Source organism: Neoarius graeffei, chromosome 2 (genome assembly GCF_027579695.1).
Source record: "Neoarius graeffei isolate fNeoGra1 chromosome 2, fNeoGra1.pri, whole genome shotgun sequence".
Taxonomy (NCBI): domain Eukaryota; kingdom Metazoa; phylum Chordata; class Actinopteri; order Siluriformes; family Ariidae; genus Neoarius; species Neoarius graeffei.
The window spans coordinates 120,358,978-120,377,990 of NC_083570.1; the positions used below are offsets into that span (position 1 = coordinate 120,358,978).

The window sequence follows — 19,013 nt, forward strand, 5'->3', positions numbered from 1 at the left end:
ACCTGAACAACCTTACGTCTATCCTAGGTCAGAATCAATTGAACCAATGAGTACAAAGACTCACTAAACCCCCACGATGGCTATTCAACTGAATGAATAAAGCAAGAGGCCGTGTACAAAAATAAAACACTTTAATGATTAATATATTTTCTTTAGTTAAGCAGTGAGCCACAGGATGTTATCAAAAACACTGCAACAGGTCAAAGCCCCACTATTAATATGAATTACCTTATAAAAAAATAAACAAGAAACAAAACATTCAAATACACAAATCCAAAACAAAAAGAATCACCCCTAACAAGGGCACACACAATAGGCTATAAGGGGCGAGGGGGGAAAAGACAAAAGGAGCCAGCCGGAGAAGAAAGCCCACAGGGGCGCAGCAAGATCATACACTCCACTGCTAAACTACTGTACTCAGCTCAGCAATACACCACACTCAGGCAGCAAATGTACTACACCAGGAAGCACTATGGCCAAGTTTACATTAGACCGTATCTGTCTCGTTTTCTTCGCGGATGCACTGTCCGTTTACATTAAAACGCCTGTAAACGCCGGGAAACGGGAATCCACCAGGGTCCACGTATTCAATCCAGATCGTGTCTGGTCCGGTGCTGTGTAAACATTGAGAATACGCGGATACGCTGTGCTGAGCTCTAGCTGGCGTCGTCATTGGACAACGTCACTGTGACATCCACCTTCCTGATTCGCTGGCGTTGGTCATGTGACGCGACTGCTGAAAAACGGCAGGGACTTCCGCCTTGTATCACCTTTCATTAAAGAGTATAAAAGTATGAAAATACTGCAAATACTGATGCAAATACTGCCCATTGTGTAGTTATGATTGTCTTTAGGCTTGCCATCCTTCCACTTGCAAGTGGTAAGTGACGCGCATGCCCGACATGCACTGAGATCACACACACAGCGGCTCAGTCCCGAATCACTGCTCGTGCGCTCCACTCGCGCGCTCTGTGAGCTGCGCAGGGCCGGAGTGCGCACCCTCCAGAGGGCACTCGCTGTTCAGGGCGGAGTGATTTGGAGCACAGGATGCCTGCGGAGCCGAGCGTATCCGTGTATTGGCGTTGCTGTGTGCTCGCGAATCGTGTATTGGCGTTGCTGTGTGCACGCTAATCGTTTTAAAAACGTTAATCTGATGATCCGCTGATACGGTCTAATGTAAACCCCACCTATGACTAAAGCAGCTATGCACTACACTCAGACAACAGGTATATTATATCACTTCAATGCTATAGTCAGTTGGAATCCACTACACACACACAGAACTTCATAGCACCACACCACACAGGCTTGTATGACCAGCACACTCGCCAAGCCTGAATGGCATAAGCTAGGAATAAGCCCTCACAACCCCTTGTGCTTCCCCGCCCCGGCTGACAAAAGTGGGAAAAGGGAATAGACCTCGCCGGATAAATATATCATCATCATCATCAAGTTTCCCCAGAGGCGTCGGAGACAGCCATGGGGTGCTACTGCTGGAATCGTCTATCCAGCAGTAGCTGGAAGTCTGTCCTATCCATCATCGCTTTCCGTGCTTGCTGTACATCGACAGCAAGCTCCTTCTCTATACCAAACGGCTTTCGGAGTTGAGCTATCGAAGAGGACCTGTTTTTGGAGGGCATTGTTGTCAAGCCTACATATATGTGCCAGGTATTTCAGGTACTGCATCACGCAAAAGTCTCGGATGGAATTTGTTTTTGTGATTTCACGTAATTTCTCATTAGAAATACGGAAGCTCCAGTCAACCTCTGTTCCTTCCTTCTCTGCTCGATCCGGAGCATTTTTCCTTTCAAACCCTCACCGTACCATTTTCCTCAGGAAGCCATGCCAGATGACTTCCACCTTCTTCAACTCGTCCTCTGTCAGTTCCCATGCTTGAACACTATACAAAAGCCTTGACCGAATGCATGTGGTGAGGAATTTCACTCTTGTTTCTAGCCGTATCCGCTTATCGGTCAAGACATGCTTGAGATCGTTCCATTTTTGGTATGCTGCGGCAATTCGGGTATGTAAGGATTGAATAGTACTTTCCGAGTTGGTTATGGTGTATCCCAAGTACTTGAAGCTTCTTACATTCTTTAGATTGTTGAGCCCGATGCTCGCAAGGCTCGGCAATTCCATTAGATGTTCATCTACATTGAATACCATTGTTTCAGTCTTGGTGTATGAGATCTGCATCCCGAACCGTCTAAAGGTGCCATCATAGATGTTGAGCATGTCCTGCAGTTCCTCCTTTGATTTGGCGAATATGACCTGATCGTCAGCATACAGTAGCTCAGTGACTAGTACATTGCCATGTGCTGATGCTTTCATCCGAAGCTCTCGGGGAGACAACTCATTGGGTATATGATAATTGATCTTGATTCCTGCATCGGGGTTGGTCTTTATAATTTCACTCTTGGCAATTCTAACGACAAAGTCCATATAGACATTGAATATCATTGGGGATTCAAGAGCACCTTGTCTGCATCCCACAAGAGCCTCAAAGAAGTTAGTCGATCCTTTAATGCAAGCCTTTGTGCCGGTATACAAGGCACGCAAAATAGCAATGAGACGTGGACATCTTAGTCGAATATCAAGGCACTGAAACAAGGCGTTTCTTGGGATCCAATCATATGCAGCCTTTAAATCGATAAAGGCTATGTAGACGGGTCGTTTGGACTTCTTTGATGTCTTTAAGATGTGATGGAGGACAATGATGGCATCACATGTCGACTTATTTGCTCTGAAGCCAAATTGAGATGGTAGTAGAATTGACTTGTAGTTCTCTCGTAGTCTCTCGACTATTATTCCTGATATTACCTTTGAGAGGGTGGCGATGATGCTAAGGCCTCTGTAATTTTCAGCCAGTGACTTCAGACCTCTCTTATAAAGGCATGTGATAGTTGCTGTCAGCCACTTCGTCGGGACTTGGAGGCATGACCATATCATCCCGACCAATAATACCATGTATCCAAGCAACGCAGTTGATGTAGAATATTTCAGGTGTTCAGAGTACACTTTGTCAGTGCCTTGACATCTGCCATTCTTGAATCTTTTCATACTCTCTTCAACTTCTCTGGGGGTAGGTGCGGTCTCATCTATTCGGGGTAGATCATTTGGCGGAAGAAGATTGGGGTAATCCTCAGGGTACCTGCATTTACCTGCATTTCCTCCTCACGTGAGACAATTGAACGTCAGGTGACTCGCTAAACTCCATTTCTACCCGTGTTCCTGATTAGGTGTGACTAATTTCATCAGTGGTGGCTGGTGAAAAAAATTCTTGGTGGGGCTGGTGTGTGCCAGTAGAGTTCCCTGCCTAGTCCAGTATAAGCATTCAAATGAACAGTCAGAAAATGACAATTCCACACTAATAATTTAATTTCCTTCTCAAAATCAGCAGTTTCACAGATAAAGTAAATTAACAATTAACAGCTATATTAGGCTCCATTTATGCTTTGGAAAGGAACGGTTTCAAATACAATACAATACTCAAGTTCTTGAGAGAAGTTTACAGCAAGGGTATGATTTCAGCTGAATCTATACAAATCAACTGTGTGTGTGTGTGTGTGTGTGTGTGTGTGTGTGTGTGTGTGTGAGAGAGAGAGAGAGAGAGTGTGAATGAGTGAGTGAGAGAGAGGGAGGGAGGAAGGTTTCTAAGGTGAGTGTGGGACTGAGTGAGGTGGTGTGTGTGTGTGTGTGTGTGTGTCTGATTCTAAGGTGAGTGTAAGATTTCTGTGTGAGAGAGTGACTATGAAATGAGGTGTGTGTGTGTGTGTGTGTGTGTGTGTGTGTGTGTGTGTGTTCTGAGCTCGGTGTATTTCTGTGAAATGAGACAGTGAGAGGGGGAGCGAAACACAGTGTTGACACTCTTGTTGTGAATACAAACTATGACAAGAAAGATGTGATTATTGTCCAATATGAACCAAAAGTCTAGTTTTGAACATCAAAGACAGAGAGAGAGAGAGAGAGATGCATTTTCTGAAGCAGGGGCGAAATTTCCAGCGCCCCAAAACCATTAAATTCGGCGATGCTGATTGGCCAAATATTTATGATTTTTCCCGAGCAGCCATACACGATTGGCTATTCCGCTGCACTTGTGGGGCGCTTTGCCGAGCGCCCAAGAAGAGAAATGATCCGCGTCTGTCGGTGGAAATTCACCATTGAATGAGAGTCAGTTGGTGGAAATGTTGTTTAAATAATTCAGATCGCACGTAGGCACACACCATTAAGTAAAACTGACATTGACAAAAAAATTTGTAAAAATATATATCGATATATTTTATATTTTTTTCCCCTCCACATCTGGGAGGGCGGCGCCCGAGCGCCCCCTATGAGCCAGCCGCCACTGAATTTCATGGGTTGAAGGCTTCTCCCACTCCCACCTGTCACATATATATTAGTATATATATTTTACCTGGTTGCAGTGGCTTTTATTCCCTTTTTATTTTAATTGCTTGATGTTTTTAGTTTGTTGTGGAGTGCATTGAAACGAAGTGTGATGACCTTGGGAGTGCTACACCCACACCCTGCGCACTGACTTAATTACTTGATGAGTGACAGGTGTGGGGGGATGCGCCACACAATCTAGGCAGATTTTTATTGGGACTGAAAAAGAGAAAGCGAGGCGCTGGGGGGGCAGATGCTGGAGAGAACAGTCATCGGAGAAGCAGTCCTCCCGGGTGTTAGTAGCCAGCGCTGAACTGTGAGGAGTCGCAGTGGGGAGACGGGCAGCAGCCGGTGTCCGCCAATGCTGTTTCACTCAGGCCTGGGTTGGCAGAGAGATATCTGCCACCCAGGAAAACCATCTGACGGCTTCAGGTCAGCCTGAGAGGCGTGCAAGAAGGGCGTTGAGTGACAGAGAGAAGAAGTGTGGACATGGGAGGAGCAGTTAAAATGGACTTGAACTTTTAATGTGGTTTTTATTCTCCTGTAAACCATTTTTTTAGGGTTTTTTTTTTTGCAGACTTGCTCAGCATTTTATTTATTTATTTATTTTAGCAGTGTATAGTTGGTCTTAATTTAAGGATTAAATGCTGCGTTATGTTCTTATTGTGTAATAAACTTAATTTTAAATTTGGTCCTGCTCCCCTGATTGTTTTAAGAACCTGGAAGCCTTTCCAGAGTCCTCGGCTCTGCCAATTCCTAGGTGGCATGGTCAGTTTCTACATGTCTAAATTTGATCATTTAATCTGAAGTATGGCCCATGTTTTAGTTGCTGGACGGCGGGGCCACATAGACATATGATTTCTCTATCTGTGAGGGAAGGGCACAGTCTCTGAGTGGCAATGGGCTGAGTTTTGACTCGGTTGTTACTGAAACCAGTTAGTGCGAGTCAGTAACTCACTCCCATATCGCTCCAGAGAAGTTGCTACAATAGCATGGTCATTAATTACCAACTGTAGTTATGAGCAGTTTTAAAGTGCATATCACGAGTAAATTCAGGAGCAAGATAAATGTAATTCTCCTATTTTTAATTAAACTTTGGTCAAATATCTGTAACATTCTGCATTCTCTGCAATTTTTTTTACCTTGCGCAATACCAGAAAAATACAGTTGAAATCAAGCCTTTTGAGGCAAATTGGTCCGCCTCTGAAAAAACTTGGCATGTGGATTTCCCAGGAAACACTGATTTTCAGGACGTCACGTGCGGGAGGCCTCCCTCTGAATCCTACGTCAGTGCTGGTTTGTTTATGAGAAAACGACCTGGTGGTTTTCTGCAAATTTCTTCAACGTTATCATGTAATTATTAAAATGGTTAACAGATGTAGCGTAGGAGGGTGGAGCAACACCAATCATGATGGGATTAGTACTCATTATTTCCCAAAAGACCGGACAATGAGAGAGAAATGGGAGCGCTTGGTCTACACAGACTGTGCACTGAAACCGTGCAAAGCTCTCGCAGCCTGCTGGCGCTTCCGCAGGTGACGTCACGAATCTGGCTCCAGACTCCCTTGGGATTTTTCCAGACCCGTTTTCATTTATTTTTTTTCTGCTGTAGACGGCCTTAAGCAAAATTACCCTTCTGGATGAGTGTGTAAAGGGACATACTTTCATATAAAAAAACTAAATTGGTCCAGAATATGCACTTTCAGGATAGATGAGGCAACAGATTGTTTTTTCTTCTTTCTACCCATAGACAGAACAGAAAAAAAGACAGTTTCCAATTTTTTTCTTTGTCATGAGGTCCCCCCCCCCAAATAATAAAGTAAGATTGCTGCTTGTATTACCACATGAGCTCCAGCGTTCCTGATGGAGTTAGACCAAACATGTCTGATCTACACAGCTACCATCTTGGGTGCATTGTGTTCTTTTCTCCTAGATAAGACTAGTTTCCTGAATATTCCTTGTTGTTATCTGAGTGTGTGATTGTCAGAGTTGTGCACTGTCTGTGAATCAAGTTTGAGTTGTGTTTTTGTAACTGCAATAAAATCTACAGCCATGTGGGCATCGCCCAGGGGCTCAGCAGTGCCCGTCCCATTGGAGTGCATTGTGTGTGAGTGAGCTGTTTTTTGGGGGAAATTATGTGGATTTTCCAACAAACTAAACAAAAACATACACACAGGAATCTCTGTGGAGTTTAAATATTCTCCAAAATAAGAGGAGTTTAATTCACATGTTTTCCTTCATGCAGGATTTGACCCTGATTCGATAAACTCTTGCAATCAGAGAACAGATTCACATGTGGTTTAGTGGAAATATTAATTTGTGTATCATCTGCTAAAATGAAGTGGGTCAGTAATGGATGCGTGTGGACGCCCTGTTTAACTGGGACAGTGTGTGATCTGAATGGACCTCGAGAGACAAGATGGAGACTGTCACATGGATACGATTTAGGTGACTTTAAATCTGTACCTGAATGTCCCATAGATTTAAAACACTTGTGAAAATCGGTACTTAATCAAACAAAATAAGAGTTGTAGCTAGAACCAGAGCCGGTTGAGTTCTGGGTCCAGTTCTGATAGCAAATTGAGTTCAATAAAGCGAAACAGGAGTCAGTTTTAACCAGTAAAACTGAAAGATGAGTGAAGTGAGAGAGAGATTTACATGGAGACGGCTGAGTGATCCTCTTTCTCCCAGAATAGAGCAGCACTTTCACCAGATGTTCAACTTCCTTCAGCCAAACTCACTGAAGCACAACACACAGCACTGAATCTCCAGCTAAACACACTCTCTCCTCACACTGATAATGACTATTAACTCCAATAAAAGAACACACAATGTCCACAATGAAGCTTTATTTCAGCAGAGCAAAACTACAGGAAGAGCAACAGGACAGTGAAGAGAGTAAAGACAGAAATGTCAGCATTGTGTAGAATTGAAACTCTATTGTAGATGGATGTGTAAGCAGCTGAGTGTTAAATTCTATCTTGGAGCTGTTAGCCTTCACACTGGCTCTTTCTGAACGTGACCGGATGATTGACGCCGTCATGGGAGACCGTACAGACAAACTCCTCCCCCTTTTCCCAGAGTGCTTTGCTGAGGGTCAGGGTGCTGCTGCGTGTGTAACCGTCCTTCTTGTGTTCTTCTGCACTGGTCAGAACCCCGTTCTTCACCTCTGAGCCGTCCACTGTCCAGCTCACCAGCGCCCCCTGTGGAGAGTAGGCAGACAGCAGGCAGAGCAGCGAGGCCGATCCCTCAGACAGCTGCAGAGAGGAGGGAGGGAGCAGAGACACGGAGGGCTTCACCGTGGGACCGGCTGGAGACCACAAACACACAATAAACACACATTTACACACGCTTACACAACATTTACTCATTACTGCTTCTTCACATTACTGCAGTTCAGTAGAACGACTCAGCAGGAGAACATTTACTCGTTACTCCTTATATTGTGGAGCGACTCGGGCTTTGATCAGCTTTATTCTGCGAGTGGGTTCCAGTCCCCCTAAGCTGTTGTGTTACTTTTACATGGAGTCCTACAGAAAAATAAATACACTGCTGATGTAAATCCACTGATATTCCACAGAATCAGGGCTGGAAAATGCAACATCACACCTTCCCTTTGAGTTTCCTGAGAACAAGATTTACTCGATTACAAATCACACATCTGGCAAAAAGGCAGAGAAATCAGTTCAGTGATGGAAATAACCCCATCACACCACATCCACCTTTCTACACACTGTTTATCTTTGGGTGGAGATTCAGAATCAGGACATCAGTACAATGATGGAAGGCTAACAGGCACAGGATGAAGTTTTATCCCATGTCCTTCACAGCACACAATATGAACTGAAGAAGCTGTGAATGTAAAAGTGCTCTGTTTACTGAGGAACACACTGCGCACTTATTCAGCTCACACTCAACTCCTGACTTCTGCTTTCTTTTAGATTCTTTTTATTTCACTGCAACTGGGTCTCAGTATCAGAAACTACACGACATTCATTATCTCTAAAGTAGAAACACAAACAAACAAACAAACAAACAAACAATGACTCTTGATGATTCCTAAATTATTTACTGTGTCAATAAATGAGTTCAACATCACAAAAAAATTCAGTCAGTGATTTTCTATTTGTCAAAACTTTATTCAATATTCTGATGAAGAATGAAAATTAAAATTATGACAGAATTTTAAATAAAGAAGAGAAACTTACTGATGATGAGTTTGGTTCCTCCACCGAAAGTCCTCCACAGTGATAAATTCTAATGAAGCCGTCGTACAAAAACCTCTGTTACACTCCAGTGACCACACACACACACACACACACACACAGAGACACAGAGTTGTGGTGTTTGCATGTGTGTGCTGTGTCACTGCTGCACACACTTTAAGAGCTGTAGTGCTGATCAGAGTGTGTTCAGTCCTTTCAGAGCCACTGACACGCAGCACAATGATGATGGTACTGATTCTACTGCTGGGGACACTGGGACTCCTCGCTCACCGTGAGACACTCTCTTTACTTTTATTATTCAGACAAATCATCACATCACTCTCACACTCACTACTACATTTGTTTCCATTCTTTTAACTCTGCATCCTTTTCTTTAGAGTCCTTTGGGGAAATCGTCCTGACTCAGTCTCCAGGATCTCAGTCTGTTTCTCCAGGACAATCTGTTACTCTCACCTGTACAGCCAGTCAGAGTGTTGGCAGTTACCTCGCCTGGTACCTGCAGAAACCTGGAGAAGCTCCTAAACTCCTGATCTATTCTGCATCTACTCGTCAGTCTGGGATTCCAGGTCGTTTCAGTGGCAGTGGATCTGGTTCACAATATAATCTAAAAATCTCTGGAGTTCAGTCTGAAGATGCAGGAGATTATTACTGTCAGCAGGGTTACAGCACTCCGTACACACAGTGTTATAGCGCCGTACAAAAACCTCCCTCAGCTGTAGAGGAAGTGCTCTGACTCAGAAACACACACTGATCTGAGAACAGCTGCAGAGCTGCTAAAGCTGCACTCCACTGAACATCAGCAACTCAAACCCACTACAGCACTGAGCACTTTCATCATTATTAGCGCTTTAATAATTTACAATCAATAGTTAATTTATTAATCATGATCTTACAGTTTCTTCATCATAAGATAAATGTTATATTTATGAAGTAAGGCATCATGAGAGTTATTATCATCTCGGTTAATGGCATTAATTATTATGGAAAAAGATTGACTTGCTGCTCATTTATTATTATTATTATTATTATTATTATTATTATTATTATTATTATTATTTAGTCTCCTCCAGAAAATGTCACCTAAAGCAAACATCTAGCCTTTATTTATTAATGTCTGAAGATTCACTAATTATTTTCAAAATATTAAAATTCAGGTAGCAGTTTCATTTTATAAAATTCACAATGAACATGGAGATGAAGTTTTCATAAAAATTACAAACATTTACATTTCATCAGCTCGAGTTCATGAGAATACTAATCCACTCACAGACAATAAATGTTTTCAAAATGTTTTGTGAAAAATTATTTGAGATTATTATGGACACTGTCAATTTGTGCAGAAAAAAATAATTTCAGATTTGCTGCATCATGTAGGAATTCATAGAAACATGAAAATAAATAGAGAATTTCATCACATTGAATCACATTAACTCGAATTCTGTTTAATGGCAGAATGATGTGAATGTTAAAGTGCGCTCAGTGGAGTTTGGTCCTCTGTAGAAGCCAAGAAAATTCTTACAACATCCATCAATGCCTTCCATAAAGTCTACATGTTTAAAAAATAATCATTCCTGAAAATCAGAACGCTCTTAATCAGCTGTTCCTCCTGTGATGAAAAATCAGCTGATGTGTCTGATGGTATCTGATGATTTCCTCCTTGTGCTAAGAGGAGCAGTGTCTCCTACACACTACTGTAACACACACTGTACTGCAGGATCTTTCAATAAGAGTCAACATTCATTTCTATATTATTCTACATTTCAATATTCATTTTCTCATCATCTGTAAAGTTTCACCACCAAACAGACTCCTTTTCTCCCCCAGATAAATAAAACAGAATGGAATTGAATCCCTTAAACATTCATGACCTGAGATCCTGGTGAAGGAAAAAATCACCACAGTTGAACACAAATCTTCATCAGACTGAAGCTAAATGTGGAGCCAGTTTGATGCAGGTCAACGTGATGGTGTAATTGCTGTATTTATGGTGTCACAGTCATTACAATATTCGCCAGTACATTCTCTCTGCACATTTCACAAAGCAGAGGCAGACTGGTGGCTAACCCACTCCACCCCAGCAGATACGGACTCCATCCCTGGAGATAAATATGGTGAGGTGTGTAATATTAAACATGAGGAATTTAAAACATCTGTGCCTGTGAACCTCTTGCTTCCTTTACTCTGATTATACTCTGAGCTAAAAGATCAGACGATCAGCTCCTGTCAGAGCACCGGGGTGATAAAAGATAAATACACTGAGGAAGAAAATAAAACATGCTGAGCTTCATCAAGTGAAATCAGCACTAATTTACTCATTTGTAGAAACAACAGAAACATTTCATACCTTTAAACAAGCGTACGTCATCGCAAATCCGTAAATCCGACTGTATACTGCAGAGTCTGCAAAGTCGATGATGTGCTCCATAATCTTTAGCACCTGTGAAAGAATTTAGTTCGAACCTGGAGACTGGAGATCTCAGTCTGTAGGTTCAGGAGGATCAGATTGTAGGAAAGTGACTGATTTGAGAAGTGTTTGGATGTTGTACGAGGTATACAACGTATATAAAAGTGCAGTAATCTATGGCAATTATATGATGACCTCAGTGAGGAGGGAAGGAATCTGGTGCTGTTATTGTGAATGTCAGTTTCTTAAACATTGTTTTGTTCTGATTTTCTGACTGAACTCTGGACTTTATACCCTGTAGAACAGGATAAAGCAGCTAGAGATAATGAGATCTGGACTTTATTTATTTATTTATTTATTTATTTATTTATTTTTAATTTTTTTTTCTCCTCCTACTCAAGCGAGTAGGACGCTTCTTTGCTTTGCTCCTGCTTTCTTAATCTTTATTTCTATACCTTACTTTCTCATTGAATTTCCACTTTTTTTTTTCTCTTCTCTTTTCTTCATCTTTATAAGCTTTTAAATTTAATTTGAATTTCCACTTTTTTTTTTTTTTAAATGCCAGGAAGCAAAAAATCCTGCAGAAAATGCATGGAATTAGAACAGAGGATTTCTATTCTGGAATCAAAGATTAATGCTCTGCCAAAAACGGACGAATTAAAAGCGATATCTCAGGAAAGGAGTACAGAAACAGTGGCTGAGAATGCAGAGATTGCGCTCCGACAGACTGAGGACATTGCAGACCAAGTGGAAGAATTCATAACTCAAGCTGTACAAAATGTGAGTACTGAAAACTGGCAAATGATGGGTGCTAAGCCTAAAAACAAAAACAGAAGAGTAATTACTTCAACACCAGCTCGTTCTACAAATTACAATAGGATCTACAATCCTATGGAAAATCCACAGCCCATAAAGCTTCAGAACAAATTTGAATGCCTCAGGGATGTGGAAGAGGATTTGTCAAGTGGACAAACACATAGTAAAAAGAGATCGCACCAAGATCGAAGAGCTGTGAGAAGAGGCAAAAAGCAGCTCGTAACACCACCTGATCCCACAACCCTTGTTCTTGGTGATTCCACTGTAAGACAATTAAAAGGTTATGAGATGATTATTTGTTGTCTTCCAAATGCATCCATCTCTGACACCAAAGACAGCATTTTGAAACTCATGTCCGAGCATAAAACGATTAAGCGTATCGTTGTACATGTGGGAGCAAACGATGTTTTCAGAGAACAGCTGTTTGTCCAAGATTATTTCAGAAAACTTTTTTCTGAGCTCTACAAGACTGGAATTCAATCTTTTATCAGTGGCCCACTCCCAGCGAGAGGAAGTTTTGCTTTTTCTCGACTCTTCAGTCTTAACACCTGGCTTGGAAAAACTTGTTCTTCATTTGGTATGAATTTTATAGACAATTTTAATCTTTTTTGGAATCGCAAAGAATTCTACAAGCAAAATAGCACTGAACTCAGCTGGATTGGAGCCAAAGTCTTAGCAGACCACTACAAACTTGCAATCTTTTCTCAGCCAGCACCGAGGAAAACAGTTGATAAGATGTCGCAGACTGACATAGTTACAAAGCCTAAACAATCATCTTTGCAAGTCGTCATCAAGGACACACAAACATCTGACTTGCAGGCCTCCCAACATTCAAGGACAGACGACTCCACTTCTCCTCGGATGGATTTCCCAAATAGCATGAAAAAACTGTTTCCTATGGCTACACTCTCTTTTTCTAGTCCAAATTTGTCGCGACAAGCAGTGTACCCAGTTCATCAAAATTGTGTTCGTCCAGGACTTTCAGCTGGCTACAAATCTTTTTCACCATCCAAAAGATACATGTCATCTCCAGTCCTTTCACCCTCAAACCAAATGGAACATTTAGAAAGTCTTGTTTGATGTACTCTGGGTCCCTGCAAATGGATGTAGAAAAAAGCAGGGATCCGATGTTGACACTATTCCTGTGTTGATAAGAAACAGAAAACATAGAGCACATTTAACCCTGGGGGTGAACCAATCTAATCTCCTTCCTGTTTTAAAACAGCATCAGAGTGCACAACCAAATATTACTGTAAAACTAGCCCTTCTGAATATTAGATCACTTTTAAACAAGTCATTTTTAATTAATGATCTTATTTGTAAACACAATCTTGATTTTTTGCTTCTAACTGAAACCTGGCTGGATCAAGCAAATAGTGCTACCACCCTTATCGAAGCAGCTCCCCCAAATTTTAATTTTTTGAATGTTACCCGACAAGGGAAAGGTGGAGGGATCGCAAATATTTTCAAAGTCTCTTTTCAATGTAAACAATCCTCACTTGGTGATTTTATGTCCTTTGAACACTTATGTGCACTTGTTACATGCTCTCCTAACATATTATTATTAACTATTTACAGGCCTCCGAGACATTCAGCCAAAGTCTTTCTTGAAGAGTTTGGTGAATTGTTATCAGTCATTTGCTTAGAGTTTGATTGTCTTATTATATCTGGGGATTTTAACTTACATGTAGATAATACTGATAACATTTATGCCAAAGAACTATTTGCAATTATTGATAACTTTAACCTAGTACAACATGTACAGGGACCGACCCACTCTCGTGGTCATACTCTTGACCTCGTCATCACAAAGGGTCTTACTGTTTCTTATACTGTTGTTGACCTGGCCTTATCTGACCATTTCTGTGTTTTCTTTGAAGTTTCTATGTCTCCTCACATTCAGAATAGCTCAACGACTATAGGCAGGAGAGTCATAAACGACAACACATGTGCTCTTTTTAAGCAAGCTCTCTCTCAGAACTCAACCAAAATGTCAGACTCTGTAGATGATTTACTGGAATTTTTTAATTTAAATATGACCCAAATTATGGATGATATTGCTCCATTCAAAATCAAAAGAATCAATGATAAGCAGAAAGCACCATGGAAGCAGTACCCGGCTGTTAAACTGCTAAAGAGAGAATGTAGAAAGACTGAAAGAAAATGGCGCAAATCTAAACTTCACATCCATTATCAAATCCATAAAGAGATGCTTTGTAATTATAATTATGAAATTCGTAAAGCAAGACAGTCTTTCTTCTCCAATATCATTAGCAGGAATATGAACAATGCCCGTGTGCTATTTTCAACAGTAGAGAAGCTAACTAATCCCCCACCACAATTAGCACCTGAACTTCTCTCAGTTAATAAATGCAATGAGTTTGCATCCTTCTTCAAAGGTAAAATTGATAAAATACGGCAGAATATTTCTCATAATATATCTCAGTTGCAAAAAATTGAAAAACTGCAATCACCAATGACACAGATAGATAACTTTAACACAATGTCAGAATTTTGTTTAATTGATTATGAGACTCTTGAAAAAACTGTACAAAATCTCAGTTCCTCAACATCTGAACTGGACATTCTTCCCACCAACTTTTTTAAGTCTGTTCTTCATCTTATAATTACAGATGTGCTTCAAATTATAAATACATCCTTGGAGACTGGTGTTGTTCCTGTGTCCCTAAAAAAGCTGTTGTAAAGCCCCTTCTTAAAAAAAATAATCTGGATCCTTCAGTGTTAAATAATTACAGGCCAATATCAAATCTACCATTCATCGGGAAAATCCTGGAAAAAATTGTCTTCAATCAATTAACTGCCTTCTTGATATCAAACAGCCGTTTTGATAATTTTCAGTCAGGATTTCGTGCCAATCATAGCACTGAAACAGCGCTGATTAAAGTTATAAATGACATACGTCTTAATACTGATGCAGGCAAAACATCGGTCCTGGTATTACTGGACCTCAGTGCAGCTTTTGATACTGTTGATCACAACATACTGCTATATCGACTTGAACACTGGGTTGGATTGACTGGTAAAGTTATCAATTGGTTAAAATCATACTTAAAAGATAGAAGCTTCTTTGTTACCCTGGGAAATTGTTCCTCAACGTCAATGCCCTTGACCTGTGGTGTCCCCCAGGGGTCGATTCTTGGACCATTACTTTTCAACCTTTATATGCTCCCACTTGGGCAAATTATCAATAAAAATTCAATTTTGTATCACTGCTATGCAGATGATACCCAAATTTATTTTGCTCTATCACCAAATGATTATGCCCCCCTTGAATGTCTCTACCAGTGTATCGATCAAATCAATAGCTGGATGTCACAAAATTTTCTTCAGCTGAACACAGATAAAACAGAAATAATTCTATTTGGAAAAAAAGATGAAAGACTCAGGATTACCACTATTCTTGACACAATAGGGATTAAAACTAAAGAAATGGTTAAAAATCTTGGTGTTTTCATTGACAGCGAGCTAAACTTTGACAGTCACATGAAAGCAATCACTAAAACAGCATTTTATCACCTAAAAACATTTCCAAACTAAGAGGACTTATGTCAAAACATGATCTGGAAAAACTAATACATGCCTTCATCTCTAGTAGGGTTGATTACTGCAATGGCCTTTTCACAGGCCTGCCAAAAAAGACCATTAAACGACTTCAGCTGGTTCAAAATGCAGCGGCGAGGGTTCTCACACGAACAAAAAGAACAGAGCACATTACTCCAATTCTAAGGTCCCTTCACTGGCTTCCAGTAAGCTACAGAATTGATTTTAAAGCATTGCTGCTGGTGTACAAATCTCTAAATGGTACAGGGCCCAATTACCTCTCTGATATGTTGCAGCGGCCTAACCCAATCAGATCTACCAGATCGCAACAGAAAAATTTACTATTAAAACCAGTTGTTAAAACAAAGTGTGGTGAAGCAGCTTTTAGCTACTATGCAGTGCAGCTATGGAACCAACTGCCAGAGGACATCAAAAATGCTCCTGCTGTTGGCAGCTTCAAATCTAGGTTAAAGACCAAGCTGTTTTCAGATGCTTTCTGTTAAATAATTAATATTTTACATTTTTTATAATCTTTTTCTCTGCATGTTTTAAATTTATTTTAACTTTATTCTATTTTATTCTGCTAGGTTTTTTTTTTCTCTTTTTCTCCTTTTTCTTTTTGGCATTTTAATATTTTATTTCTACTATTGTTTAATTCTTATTATTTTCTTTTAATTCTTTTAATTAATTATTTTAGAATAAAGATAAAATTATTTTATGTAATTTTATTTCTCTATTGTTTACTGTTTTTGTTTTTACTTCTGTAAAGCACATTGAACTGCCATTGTGTATGAAATGTGCTATATAAATAAACTTGCCTTGGCTTGCCTTGCCTTTATTTTCAGGACTCAGAAGAGAAGAGTCTGCTCGCTCAGCTTCCTTCCTGAAGCAAGTGGCTCTGAGAAGATTGCACATGTACAGTCGGCCATGTTATATATGAGCAGGCCAATGGATACCTGCCAGTATCTGCTCTGAAGGTGAAGAGTGGAGAACCAGGACGACCTCACGATCAAATCAAAACAATTCATGAACTTGGTGAAGGACTTTCATTCCACTGACCCACTCAGCTCAGAATTCAGTGGAGTTCAGTTCAAAGCAGAGACGGAATCTGTTACAGCGAATAATGGACTGATTTTGTCCCTTCAGTCTTGGAGCTTTGGGCACAGCAGGCTTTGCTTCTACAGAGCAGGAAACAGGGATGTTCTGATCAGAGAGAAAATATCTTTGTTGGACAGGTTTCTATGTCGAGCAGTAAAATGTCCCTCAACATACGATCCTGAATAAAAGCACACTAAAGCAGAGAGAGAGAGAGATTATTGAAGTGAGAGAGAGATTTACATGAAGATGGCTGAGTGGTTCTCTTTCTCCCAGAATAGAGCAGAACTTTCACCAGATGTTTCCATCGAGAGAGGATCCACTTTGCATTATCAGCTCATGCTTCAGCGCTCTGCGAGTGTTTATAGTCCTGTGACTTTAACACTTCATGACTGAGAGCTGCTGCTCAGCGACTTCACCCACAGCAACCATGAGTTTGATCAGCGTCTTCATCTGCACACTGGCCCTCTGCGCTCGAGGTAACACAATGCTTTATCTTCTACTGTTCAGCTGACAAATCCATGGGAAGTCGGCCGACTAGATGAACTTCGACCTCAACATCATTATTAATGAAGGGAACGGATTTATTCTTCTTATTTTTTTTCAGGATCCAGAGGTCAGGTGACTGTGACTCAGAGTCCTGCAGTGAAATCTGTTTCTCCAGGAGACACACTCACCATCAGCTGTAAAACCAGTCCTGCTGTTTACAATCTCCTTCGTGTTTATCTTTTGTCCTGGTATCAGCAGAAAGCTGGAGAAGCTCCTAAACTCCTGATCTATAATGCTAACACTAGAGAATCAGGTATTCCAGCTCGTTTCAGTGGCAGTGGATCTGGATCTGATTTCACTCTGACCATCAGTGGAGTCCAGACTGAAGATGCTGGAGATTATTACTGTCAGAGTTACCATAAGATCAGTAGCAGCGCGGTGTTCACACAGTGTAAGAGCGTCGTACAAAAACCTGGGTGTGTGTGAGTGCTGCAGCTGGGACCTACTGCAGGTGCTGAGGGGGACAATGTGATCCAGCACAATAACACACACACACACACACACACACACACACACACAGTGTAGCAGTGGAAGCTAACAGCATGTTCATGAATCATTTTCCCCAGAGGTCGCATGTACAGGGAAGAAAGCAGTGTGTGTAGAACAGAGCTGTCTCAGTCCTGTGATGAGGCCGAAATACTGACTGAGACATTTCATGGATGTGATTCCGAGTTTATCTGCTGAACTACAAAGAGTTTAGTTGTAAATGGAGCTCCATGATCGAGCACGGAATGGAACGTTAACTCCAAACATTCAGTCACTTTATGGAGTTCTGTGAGATCAGAGGGTGAATCAATCTCATTGTAAATAAAATGAGGTGGTGATTATCAAGCGTTTCACATGAATATGAGCAAAACTCTATCAGCTCCAAATCTCACTGATCTTCATGTTGCAACACAAAGCTTAGAAAAGTGAAAGTTCTGCACTGATTTGATCTCACAGCAGCTAATATTACACAATAACGCTCTTTAACTCTCATCAAAATGTCCTTTTATTCCAGTTGCATGATCATTAACTATCAGGTTTTCATTGGTTTGCATCCTATACTGGGTCCCTGCATCACCGCTGGGGGTCACTGCCCTGCTGGGGGCTGGAAATACCAATTAGTGCAAATGATTTTGTGTTTGTTATGTTCATAAAAATGACTTCAAATGAGTTAACTCTAGATTTCCAGAACACTGAGAGGATCATTATAAATCATGGAGATGAACAGAAATCCAGATATAAATGACCAGATTATGTTTGATTTATCACATATTATTCACATGATGTCACGTGTGTTTACAGTTTTTCTGGATCGCTGACACACTGTAACTGGGCCTATTAACTAAACATCCAAATCCATGACCCCAGCTACCAAAAGATAGCGCTATTTCCCAAAGCGATGAACTCGATTCCCCTGTTTTCACACATGATTCAGATTTGCGGAACTTTTTCTGAAAAACTCTTCACACAAGTCCCTTCGTATCTCACTGGCTGCACCATGTGCTCATTTACAAAGCACTGGCATTCAGTATCATTAACACAAGTGATCACAGCTCCAACTCAGTTATCACACAATTCCCCAGGTGGAAACACCAAGAATCAAAACTGTTCACACACCAATCCGACAGATCAAAAGGCCAGGGGTCAGTTCACTTGTCGAGGGTAGAGGAAGAGGACAAGGAGAGGAGGTGGAAGAGGAAGAGGAAGGACAAGGAGATGTAACCAAAGTTTACAGAGTAATGCATGGTACCCTTAAAACAACATGAATAATAATAATAATAATAATAATAATAATAATAATAAACTTCAAAACATTGTTTAGTTTTTAATTATTTTATTGAGAACAAGTCATGCACTTAAAGAAAAAAAAAGAAAATGAGCAAAAGATTATTCACTTCACGAGTGACAGAAGAAACTCAGTTGAGCTTTAAAAGGTTCGGAATGAGTTAATTGAACGTTAGAGCTCCCTCTACAGGATGTAGCGGGAGAGA

General features: G+C 40.8%; 2 gene segments (V, D, J or C); both read left to right on the forward strand.

The window, feature by feature from the left end:
- The first annotated feature begins 8,717 nt into the window (after nt 1-8,717).
- Nucleotides 8,718-9,406, forward strand: LOC132882192 (immunoglobulin kappa variable 1-39-like). The segment is given in 2 exon segments: nt 8,718-8,883; nt 8,990-9,406. Coding segments are annotated over 2 exon segments (408 nt in total).
- A 7,376-nt stretch (nt 9,407-16,782) lies between these two features.
- Nucleotides 16,783-18,744, forward strand: LOC132870821 (immunoglobulin kappa variable 3-15-like). The segment is given in 3 exon segments: nt 16,783-16,967; nt 17,096-17,453; nt 18,606-18,744. Coding segments are annotated over 3 exon segments (588 nt in total).
- Nucleotides 18,745-19,013: the final 269 nt, after the last annotated feature.